This window comes from Xenopus laevis, chromosome 7S, assembly GCF_017654675.1.
Source record: "Xenopus laevis strain J_2021 chromosome 7S, Xenopus_laevis_v10.1, whole genome shotgun sequence".
Classification (NCBI taxonomy): Eukaryota; Metazoa; Chordata; class Amphibia; order Anura; family Pipidae; genus Xenopus; species Xenopus laevis.
Genome location: NC_054384.1, coordinates 20,651,063 through 20,663,696, shown reverse-complemented (window position 1 = coordinate 20,663,696; position 12,634 = coordinate 20,651,063). Strand labels below are relative to the sequence as shown.

The 12,634-nt window shown below is 40.7% G+C and overlaps 1 protein-coding gene across 1 annotated transcript; it reads left to right on the top strand.

Annotated features, from left to right (window-relative positions):
* The first annotated feature begins 1,361 nt into the window (after window positions 1-1,361).
* Window positions 1,362-6,824, top strand: npm3.S (nucleophosmin/nucleoplasmin 3 S homeolog). The gene is given in 5 exon segments (NM_001093806.1): window positions 1,362-1,474; window positions 3,389-3,474; window positions 4,881-5,000; window positions 5,507-5,600; window positions 6,208-6,824. Coding segments are annotated over 5 exon segments (516 nt in total). The 5' UTR covers window positions 1,362-1,404; the 3' UTR covers window positions 6,354-6,824.
* Window positions 6,825-12,634: the final 5,810 nt, after the last annotated feature.

Sequence of the window (12,634 nt, the reverse complement as noted above, 5' to 3'; positions counted from 1 at the left end):
CTCACCCCCTTGCACAGAAGCTGCTATTCCATACCTCTCAACTATCCCATTTTTTAGAGGGACAGTCCCTCTTTTGACAGCTCAACCTGCAGTCCCTCATTTGTACTATAAAGTCCAGTTTTTTCTCTGCACTGAACAACCAGAAAAAGAAACAAAGTTTCTAACTTAATTGGCTTTTGGCAGAGAGTCCAGAACAGCCACAACAGAAGATAAGATACATTTGTAACAATTCAAATGTATCTAGAGAAGCAATCTAGATAAGCAAATGAGTAATTGTAAAAATATAAGAGAACAGGTCCCTTGGGAAGAGTTAAACACAGCTTAAGGGCAAGGCCAGACGTGGCATTTTTACGCTGCGTTTTTAAAAAAACTCCGCCAGGCGTAAATACGCATAAACTGCACTACCACTGAAACTAATGAAAAAAGGAACAATGGCAATTCACACAGGACGCTTGCAAGCCGAAATCCGCCACTGGACGCCAGTATTGGCGTTTTTAAGTAGAAACGCCAATACGTCAAGAAACTACCAAATCAATAGGCTCTATAGGATCTGCACGTTTGAAACCACACTTTGCATAAATACGCAGTGTATTTTAAATATGGCGTCCAAATTCTCAATGAGAACAATGAGAAGTGCATGTTGGGAAAAGAATCCTACGTGCTGAAAAACACATGTTGACAGTCGCGCGTAGTTTCAATGGCATATTGACGCCCGGCGTTTCTTTTTTAAAAACGCCACGTCTGGCATTGCCCTAAAGGGCAATTCACCCTCATTAGCAAAACTGTAATAACTGGAAAAATAAACCACAGAAATCTGTTCAAACTTTTATAACCTGCAAAATTTTGTAAAATGAACATGGTAATTAGGGGTGTGGCCACAAAAACGGGCGTGGTCACGGGCCCAGCAACTTTTTGGTCGCTTTTTTTTTTTATTTCCAAAATGTTGGGAGGTAACCCTATCCCATTTGACCCTGCTCCAAGTAACAAACTATGCAAGAACAGAGGTGGAAATGATGTGCACTAAACAGTTTGTGTAGTAACCATGTGACCAAGGCAGGAAAGAGAAGTGGCCCTTACAGCTTTAAAGAAATAAAGTAACAATGACGAGAGCCTCCTGCTGTCTGACCACAACTCCCATCACTCTCTATCATGGTCTGGAACATGGCTACAGCTTAGCTTGCCGTGGTTACACATTCCCCCGGGATTCTGAGAACTCAGTGTATTAATGAAAAGCGATACACAGCTAGCACTACACCGCAGCTCACTAACAGAGCCACATTAGTTTCAGAGCTCCTCCCTTTCCGCCACTTCCGCCCCGCCCATAGCGGAAGAGATTGATGTGCTGGTAGCCGGGAACACGTGGGTATTAGTACAGACTGTAGCACAAGGCTGATCGGTGTTAAAATGAGCGGGTTTATATCAAGTACATCGGAGGAAGGGCCCTCGAGTCCAGCTGTGGAGTCCTATTTATTTGGTAAGGGGGCAGCGCTGTGGGGAAACGATGGGGCGCACGTGGGTACCATGCTTTGGTGGGTAGAGGGGAGACATGCTTTTATCAGGGGTCGTTCGCACGGGGCCCTCCAGCTTTACTCGAATGATAGTTTCCAGCTTATGATGCTGGTAGATGTTTTAAGCTTGATCAGCTACAGCAGGGTTGCCGGTCTAGTTTTCAAAATCCGCTACAAAACCAGCCAGCCAAGAGGCACTTCAAAAGTAGCCCAAAAATAGCGCAATATGTGCAGTGAAGAAAAAAAAATATGAATTAATGTGAAAATATGCCTTTTTCATATTTTTCCTGATTTGCCCATATACATATAGAATTTCAATAAATATTGGTATAACGGGTCAACCTCTAGACATTTTGTTGGCCAGCAGATTTTTGCCGCTAAATTGTCTGAAATTGAGAAAAGTCATCAGAAAACGTGAGAATGCTTCAGAGGGATGGGAGTCGTGGGTACAGAGCCCAAAATCTGGTAACTACCGACTTCTACACAACTCAGTCCCATTGCATGCTGGTTATTGTAGTCGTACATTAAACTTGGCAGTCTGCAAATTGTTAAACAAAAACTACATTACCCAACATGCATTGGGAGTAGGAATGCACCGAATCCACTTTTTTAGATTTGGCCGAACCCCCAAATCCTTCACGAAAGATTTGGCCGAATACCGAACCCAAACCCTAATTTGCATATGCAAATTAGGGGTGGGAAATTGAAAACATTTTTTACTTCCTTGTTTTCTGGCAAAAAGTCACGCAATTTCCCTTCCCGCCCCTAATTTGCATTTGCAAATTTGGATTCGGCTGGGCAGAAGGATTAGTCCGAATCCTGCTGAAAAAGGCCGAATCCCGAACCGAATCCTGGATTCGGTGCATCCCTAATTGGGAGACACAGACGGTGCATTAGGGCAACAAAAAAACTTAGCCTGGTTTCCAAAGTAGGCCCAAAAAGTAGCCCAAATCTGTACCTTGGCTAGCTTTTACTTTCAAAACCCACATGGGCTTTAAATTAGTAGCCCAATATGGCTGGAAACCCTCCAACCTGGCAACCCTGAGCTACAGTGCCAGGATCTCTGCAAATATACCTGAAAGGCACACATTTAGGTGTGTCCAATTGACATCAAAGAGGTGCTGTCACTTTTATTCTCCATCATCTTATCCTCCTAACTGTTGAAAAATGAATGTGCATTGGCCATGGTGCTTTCTATTAAAACACTATAAGCTGTGTGATTTAGGCACAGGAATCATCTGGATACCAGGAATGGACCCACTCCCCTCTGCTCCACACTGTACTTGGAATAGATTCCCTTGGCATCTGTTCAGGCAAATTAGTCATTCATAAATGATTCCTTTTCCCCCCACATCTCCTAATTTTAGCCTGATGTTTGGTAAAGAGGTCAGCACCTCTCAACTTTAGACTACATTACAATACTTTACCAAACACACGAAAGCAGATGAAGCGTGTTTATTTCACGTCAGTGATGTAACGTTTCGGGGGCCAACCCCTTTGTCAGACATGTCTGAAACGTTACATGACTGATGTGAAATAAACACGCAGGGGTTCCCCTGCTTCACCTGCTTTTGTGTGTTTGGTAAAGTATTGTAATTTACAGGCAAATTACAGTGCCAGTCTGATTGTGGCCAGCTTCTGTCAGCTGCACGCCTCTTGCGTAACTTAGGACTTCTGTCCGTGGGAACTGGCACAGCCACCTTTAGTAATTAGGCGCCTTTGAGTAGCATCTTCATAGTAGCAGAAACACTTAACCTTTGTTCCACTAGACTAGAGCATGAGAAGCCGATCTCTTTCTGATTCTGTCCTGAATTATAAGGAACCAATCATTTTGGAATGCTTAAATGTTCTAAGTCTATTTTATTTTTTTTCCAATTCAGGCTGTGAATTGTCATCAAAAATAAAACAATACACTTTCCAGGTAAATGAAGAGGATGATGCTGCGCATTATGTGTGTTTACAGACTGTAAGTATGGTTTTCATTTATTCTTTACAGGGAAGTGGGGAGTTTGCCAATGGCACACCTAATGTTTCTCTGCTGACATCTGTGCACCCCAGTTTCCACTGTACCATCTTTCACCTAATTTAATGGAAACTGTTTCCATGAATCTAAATGACAGGTGGCAAAGAAAGATATTGGGCATCTGTCCTCCAACCACAGTGGAGGAGAAACACTTGCCATTGTCCTAAACCAAACGTTTCAAAGTATGGCAAATTTGACATGATGGTATCAAGAAAAGAACTGTAAATGCAAGATGTTTTGCGCCATAAGTTCGATTTCTGTGCCTCTCCAGCAAGCAAGGTAGAAGGCCTTCCACCTCATAGTCATCCTCATCGTTAATTAAATTAGTTGCCAAATGAACAGCAAATAAATGCTGAAAAACAGGAATCTGAACAGAATTGAAAATGTAGTTGAAAAGTATTGGACGAGCACTCCGTATCCATCCATTAAGGGTAAAAAGTTAACTTTATTTCAAACATGTTAAAACCATCTATACATATGACTACATATTGGCTGATACGAAATGCGCCAGGGAATAGATCGTTTTAACATGTTTGAAATAAAGTTAACTTTTTACCCTTAATGGATGGATAACGGAGTGCTCATCCAATACTTTTCAACTAACGTGACTCACCCATAGCTACGGGATTGGGGCGATGATCCCGGCCCACCCGCTAGATCTGGTGAGTTCCTTCTGTCGTTTTACCCTGGATACTGTTTAAGACATCAGTGAACCCAAGCGCTGGACCGGGGGGGTTTTACACCCGAGTCACCTTCACTTTCGGGTGAGCTTTACTAATGTGACATGGATATATTGGCCGCCAATTTATTAAGGGCACTTCATAGCAAAGCTTTCTCTGTATATGCATTTTTAGTGACTAAATTAGCGGCGTTCACTTTTTTAGATATTTAGTGAACGGAACTAAATTTAGCAAACACTCAATTTACTGAATACATAGAATTGAAAATGTAACCAAGCTTTAAAGAAAAAAAAAAAAACACCTATGCAGAATCATGCGTTTTGTCCCATTATTTTACCCTGTCATTGGCTCATCACTTGAGCAGATCATCTCTACTGCACTTGTGCCATTTTAGTTTAAAGAACAGGCTCACCACCCAGGGAGATCTGTTTCACAAATGTGATGATAGAGGAAGGGTGTCTTACTAATTGGCACCCCAAGATTTTACAGTTGTCCTTTACTTTCTGGTTCTTACATTTATGTTCAGCCTGCCACCTTTATTTTCTTTATTATGGTATTTTTTGCAGCACAGTACAATATTGGACAGATACAAGAAGTGATTTTTAAGCACCACTGTTCTTTCCACTGTTATTTACAAACTTCTATGTTTTTTTTCTCCTTTACATTCAGATTAGTCTTGGGGCAGAAGCTAAGGATGAACACAACGTAGTGGAAGTGACTGCATCTAATTATCAAAATAAGGAAGTTACTGTGCCTTTGGCGAACCTTAAACTTTCATGTCAACCAATGGTAAGTGAAATAAAAATCTTGATTTGATGTCTGAGGGCAGGACAGGCTTCCAAGAATATTCAACGGTTGCAGTCTCCTATGACTACCAATCTATAAGAGCCTATAATGTAATAATAATAAATGCTTTTTTAGAGTTCTACTTATGGGATTGCAGTTTTCTAGTTCATAGAGTGGAGAATGATTAAGTGAAAGTGCAAATCACTGCAGTGCCATTTTCGCTTGTTTTAAAAAGCATAGACCTGAGCTGTCACATGCCTCAAAGTTGTTGTTTTTTATTGATCTTCACCAATACTAATTTATGTATCAGCTTCATTCAGCACAGGCGAGATTCACAGAGCGAAATTAAGATGTGAGTTGCCGATTCTGGCAAAGCTTAGCCTTATTGCACACAAAGCGAGAGAATCTACATTTGTATGGGAACTTTACAGTGCATTTAGAGACTGCTGACAGTTATAATCCCCCAGAAGTTTATTGTTAAGTATTTTTTTTTTTTTTTTACTTGCCAGGTAAATATGGGATCTTTTGAGATTGAGGCACCCGTGACCTTTCGTTTAACATCTGGTTCTGGTCCAGTTTTTATCTCCGGCCGGCATTATATTGGTAAGATTCTATGCTGGCATTTTGAAGTGTTTTTACAAAAAACAATGAAATCTTAATCTTAGCATACAGTTTCTAAAGTATATTTTTATTTTGTGCATTGCCAGATTTATTTTAAAATGTATATTTCAGGCATTCCCCGTGTATGCTCAACCTTTTTCAACTCATTATTTTGCATTAAAGTTGCCATCAAGTCCCATATGCCTGCTTGTCCACACTCTGGGTGTACCCCAATTCTACCCTTTTAGCAGGACACCTGGCCCTTTTGTTGCAGTTTAGGACAGTTTGGGTTGGGTCTCTAACAGGACTCCTGCCTGTCCTCCCAGTGGCATCCCTGGATGGAATTGAGCCTAACTTCCCAGTGCTACAAGGCATGCAAAATCACTTTGATAATAATACTTGCCGGCAAATCTCTGGGGGACTGTTTTGGGCACTTTGACCCCAAGTTTTGGGCTCCATAAAACTGCTCAGATTACCCAAAAACACCATTGGCCTTATGTGATTTGACTTTAAAAGCACAACTATTGCCAAGGTATCCACATGGCTTGTATGCAAGCATTGATAAAGCAGTGTTCAGTATCAAGGAATAATCTATTTCCCTTTATTGCAGTAATCGATGATGATGTAGACCAGTCAGGTTCAGAGGAGGAGGATGATGATGATGAGGAGGAGGAGGAGGATGAAGATGATGATGAAGACATTACTCCAATAAAACCAGCTAAGAAAAGCCTGAAAACTCTATCACATACATTATAATCGAGCCTTACTGTGGGGGGCATTACTCCAGTGTGTTCTCTACATTACAAGGTTTTAGGCATTCCAGGCAAAGCAATGCTGTATCAGGCTTTATATGAGAATGCAGGCTGCTCTTAAATCAAGTTTACATGGAAGATATAGACTAATGAAAGTGCCTTCTTTAACATCTCTATGTTTTGTATATGACCGTTATTTAAGAAAGTTTTTTTTTAATTCCAAAATTTTGACTTCAGACCGCATTATCCATGTGCTCTACGGTAGTCGTTTAGCTGTTCATTGTTACTGTTTTATTGATAAAGTGTGTACAATGGGCTGGATTTGTTTTAGGATTCCAACACCAGCTTTTATTACAATTTTATCCTTATTGACATTACAAGTCACTCAACGGCCCAGTGCAAGGTTCATATTTAGGACTTCATAATCTGCTGTTCATACTGTGAATGGAGTGGGTATGATTATTATTTTTGACAAGATTAGGCAGGGGCACAGCCTGTGACAGTGTTAAATAGTTTTGACCAGCAATGTATATGATTTATAAAAAGCATAAGTGAAATTTGAATGGATGAGAGGTCTGCAGTGCAACTATTTTTATTATTAGGCCTGCCTCTTTTCCTGGCTTTAACAGGATAAAATATATCTATAGTATTTATACAGCCATGTTCTGAATTTGTTTATTGCTGATTTATATAGAAATTGTTTGCAAAGCACTGACTAATTTAGTCTCGGGTTAGAGAACAGGATTATTCCACCAAGGTACCTATTTACATACTGGTTTTATTTCATATTTTTTAAAAGGATTGGCCATACCCTCAAAGCCTACATTGTCTGGTGGCACTCATTAACATAAATTTTCAAAATTTTTATGTGCCAAATCTTCTGTATTCAATGTGGTTATTAAAGATGAATTTAGTCACGTACAGTATGTACTTGTTTAAAAAATAATAAAATAAAATAAATTTTTGCACTGCCTTGCGAATATAGTCATTTTTCTGACTGATATAATTCCATTCTCTATTCCCCTTCTTTAAAGCAACGAGGGTCTTAAAAAGCCTGTATAGCATTAAGGGCCTTATTTATCAAAAAAATAAAAATCAGACCAAACTCGAATCCACGATTTGCCCTTATTTATTATAGTTTTTTCCTGAATTCCTTTTTTTTTTATTTTTATTTTTTTTGAGGATTTTTGCCCAAAAAGTCTGAAATAGTTGGATTTTGAGCTAATTCCAGCGCAGACCACAGAGACTTCCAAATAGGATAGGGACCTATCCCATTGACTTATATACAACCATTCTGATCCAAAACTCAACTATTATTGACTTAAAGGAAAACTATACCCCCAAAATGAACACTTAAGCAACAGATAGTTTATATCAAATTGAATGACATATTAAAGAATCTTACCAAACTGGAATATATATTTACATAAATATTGCCCTTTTACATCTCTTGCCTTGAACCACCATTTGGTGACTATCTGTGCTGCCTCAGAGATCACCTGACCAGAAATACTACAACACTAACTGTAACAGGAAGAAGTGTGGAAGCAAAAGGCAGAACTCTGTCTGTTAATTGGCTCATGTGACCTTACATGTGGTTTGTATGTGTGCACAGTGAATCTTACGATCTCAGGGGGCGGCCCTTATTTTTTAAAATGGCAATTTTCAATTTATGATTACCCAATGGCACATACTACTAAAAAAGAATATTATTATGATAATGGTTCATTTACATGAAGCAGGGTTTTACACATGAGCTGTTTTACTCAGTATCTTTTAATAGAGACAGACATTGTTTGGGGGGTATAGTGACTGCCCTGAACCTGATGTTATATACTCTGGAAGATGGAGTCCCAGGTGAAGGTGGAGCAGAAGCAGAAAGGATAACCTGGCCCTTGTGCAGCAGGTGGAAAGTCTCTTAACCCACAGCTATGCTCACTGTCTGCTGATGTTGTGTACCTGTGCTAGATGGAAGCACGTTGTTATTATTGGCTGGATTACACATGTGCCTATATACATCCAAGCCCCTCTTGAACAGAATCAGCCATCACAACATCACCCGGCAGTGCATTCCACAACCTCATTGTCCTGACTGTGAAGAATCCCCTATGTTGCTTCACATGAAAGTTCCTTTCCTCTAGTCTGAAGGGGAGGCCTCTGGTACGGTCATCCACTTTATGGGTAAAAAGGTCCCCTGTAGTGATGGACGAATTTGGGTCGCTTTGCAGAAAAATGTGCGAATTTCCAGCGAAATTTGCAAAACAGCAAATTTGCAAAACGGCACTGGCGTCTCGTTTTTGACGCCGGCGTCTGTTTTTTACGCTGCCGGCATACAATTTTTTTGGACACCGGCGAATTTTCGCATCGGTTTCGTGAATTTATTCGCCTGCGGTGAATTATGGGAATTTGCAGCGAATAAATTCACCCATCACTAGTCCCCTGCTATTTGTCTATAATGTTCTCTAATATACTTGTAAAGTGTAATCATGTCCCCTCGCAAGCGCCTTTTTTTCCAGAAAATATAGTCATTTTTTTAAGTAAATGAAATACATTTAAACAGACAATCACAAGCATAAAAAAGGTGTATTATATATATAGTTTATTGAATGAGAGTAGTGTTGAAAGATTCTGATACACATTTATTAATTTCAGTTTGCTGCTTTTATATTTTTCAGCAAATTACCAAAACTGGAATGCTATTAGATTGTAAGCTCTGTTGAGCAGGACATGCCTCTTATATCGGCCAGTTTATGTATGGAATGTGTATGTTTGATGTATACACCCTTCTATTGCACAGCTTTGTCGGAAAATGTTGATGCTTAGTAATGCTGTGTTAATAATATAATGATGATAGCATCCCTTCATCTTGAATCCATTTATGCACGCTCTCCTGTTACACAGCTTACAGGTATACAGAAAGCTATGAATTATGGGAAGACCATATCCTTTAGACTCCACTTTATCCAAATGATTCAAATAAAACAGTACCTTGTACTTAATCCAAACTAAGATACAATTAATATTTACTGAAGACAAAACAAGCCTAATGGGTTTATATTAGGGATGCACCGAATCCACTTTTTTGGATTCGGCCGAACCCCCGAATCCTTCGTGGAAGATTCAGCCGAATACCGAACCGAATCGGAACCCTAATTTACATATGCAAATCAGCGAGGGGGAGGAAAAAATAGTGGTGCGTGGCAAAAAAAATGTATGTTTTGTGACGAAAGTCACATGATTTTAAGGATTCGGATTCGGTTCGGCCAGGCTCAAGGATTCGGCTGAATCCGAATCCTGCTGAAAATGGCCGAATCCTGCCCAAATCCTGAACTGAATCCTGGATTCGGTGCAATCCTAGTTTATTAAATGTTTAAATGATTTTTTAGCAGACAGTGTATGAAGATCTGTTATCCAGGAAACCCCAGGTCCCAAGTATTCTGGATAACAGGTCCCATACCTGTATTAGAAGTTGGAAATATAGAGGAACATAAGTAGAATACAATATATTATTTAAATGTCACACATATTGTGGAGTATTTGTAAGCATATATATCTGTGCTCTGGGCCAGTTAAAAAAATGTCAAATTCAACATTATAATTGCTGTGTCTGTGCACATTTATTGTGTGGCCTTGAAGGAAAAACACAAAGCAGTTATACAAAACCTCCACCGGATGGCAATATTGAACCACACAAACGTTGTAAGGTGCTGTAGCCTTAAATAGTGAGAAAAGCCTGTGAAACCAGTGAAGAATTCCTGTATTGATGAAATTATGGAGCTCACAGCTGTAAAAACCTTTCAGGCACAATGAAGAATTGCAAAGTTTAAATAGCAGCTCTGCACAATATCACAGGGTAAAGGTATGTATCCACTCGAAGCAGGGGTGTCATATGAGACCCATGGGTCCTCATTTGTGTCTTAATAACATGTATGTCTTGGAAAGGTGGCCTTCTCCATCAAGAAACTTCCCAAAACAGAATAAAAAGTATTACTTAGTCTGCATGATAAGTTGTTAATTGGTCATGTGCCACATTCTGAAAAAGAAGTAATTTTTTGCTATAGTCCAGGTCCAGACAGGAATTCAGACTAGGCTCTGACATTCCAAGTACACAGAGGCCCAAACAACCTCTCACAGGCCCAATGAACAGTGACTCCATATGGCATCTTACAGCAGCCCTTCTGGCATTGGCATAACTAGTGTGTGCTGTGCCCACCTGCAAAAATCTTTGGAGAGGTCTGACAATTGGCGATTCCTACTTGGCCCCCAGCCCGCCCTCTCCCTGCACCAGAGTCTCCCACCCACCAGCGGCCCCCTTCTCCGCCTGCAGGTAGGAAAGCAACTGGGGAAGGGGGTATATTTTCAACTATTAAGGAAGCAGACCCCATAGTCCGGGCCCCCTACAACCACATGGTCTGCTTCCTCCACTCCACTGCCCTCTGTCAGAATCCACAGATTGCCATTCTGGTCCTGGTAGTCTAAATAGAACGTGCTCATAGTACTCTAGTAGCAAATGATCCCATAACGGGATAATTACATTTTTGGTTATCTAAAACATATTGTAAGTTGGTATTTTTTCTTAGCATCACAATGGCTAGCTGGGTGCAAGACTCACAGTTCCTAGTAAATAAACAATGCCTGAATTTTAAGTTTGAGTAAAATACAAAATAATGCTGGGGTCCTGCATTAAGTTCCGACAGGCCCGGTTTTGCGGCAAGGCCACAAAGGCTCCAGGGCTAGATTTACATAGTGTGCACCCGAAGGCCTACTGCCATTCAGTGCCCCCTCCAAATTTTTGTCATTGGGACTGGAGCAATGGGTATTGGCGCACAGGAAATTTAAAAAACGATCATAATTCCTGCGCATCCCCAGCAAAATGAAGGACCCTCCTGGCAGTCCCCGAGGGCCCCTCCTGACCTTCAAACACTGTGCGCATGCGCAGAAAACAGCTGGGAAGCCAGAGGAGAAGGGGCCCAGTCTGACCCTGCACAGTGAGGGGAAAGGGGAATGGGAGTGAGATGTGGAAGGGGAAAGAGACAGGGGGGAAGGTGGGGTCACTAGCAGAAGAAGCCGAGGGCACCCGGTTTGTAAATCTGGGCCTGGTTCCAATCTGGGCACCATCTGCAAGAAGTTAGTTCAGGTTAAAGGGGCAGTGCTCAATTCATTTAGGTACTTGCGTTGGTTGCCAATTATATCAACCAGTCAAATTCTAACAGTTTAGTAATTGGTGAAATAGTTTGCAGACCTTAATGCTCATTTGTGATGTTTGGTGTCCCACTGCATGGGGCATTGTGTAAATAGTTGCAGGCAGCACTGTGTTTTGGTCCAGTGCCACCCTAGACGGCAGACCTCAGCGCACCCATCCCCAAGCACCAATGCGCATGCATGGTAGGAAGTGACATTATATGCAACGGTCTTCTAGGTCACCCCATTCTTCCTCCTTTGCCTCTGGATTTAGTGGGCAAATATCCGGAGGCTGCAGAATTTCCTTTTTAAATTTGCTATTTGTATTATATTTTTTAGCATATTGGCACACAAAGGCCTCTCCCTTAAAGCTGCTACCCTAGGCACAAACCTATATGCTAAATACGGAATATGCCGCAGGCCTCTTAGTGCTCTTGTGCTTGTGCCACCTTGGGGTCATGAATGACTCCTCTTATATGAGAGAGGGAAATGTAACAAATCCGTTTTTAAAACCTAAAATTTTGAAAAATGATTAAAAAAGGGGGAAATAGAAAGCAGCTAAAAAAAAGTATTTGTTGGAGATATACTATTTCAAAATGATAAATATTAGGAAAATAAAACGTTCCTTTAATTGGCTCTTTATAGAACTATACAGTAGCAGTCAGTGTGCCCCTACCTCCCGCTAGTCGCCCAAAACCTTATTTAATGGAAAGCACTCTGGCTGATCTGGAGGAAACAGCACTGTTTTCCTGTGGATGGCAGTAGTGGACAATAGGTCCCATGTGCCATTAGCCTAACAGCCATATTTCTGTTTTTTTAACTGGAATTTCTGCTTCTTTAATACAGGACACTGCTTTTGGGCTTTCTGCCCCAGCGATCCCACCTCTTGACCTGGTCTGAGCCCAGGAGTGGTAAATAGTAGGGTGACATTGGGTCAGTCACCTCTAGATTGATGCTCCATGTGGGCAGGGACTAATAAAAAAGCACAATGAAATGTGTTGGCAATATATAGATAAATCTGATAATATTAGCAGTATTTGTATTAAAAACAGCTATGCATGCTAAGATACGCACTTACCAAAGTTCTTAAGAAAGTGGTACAGG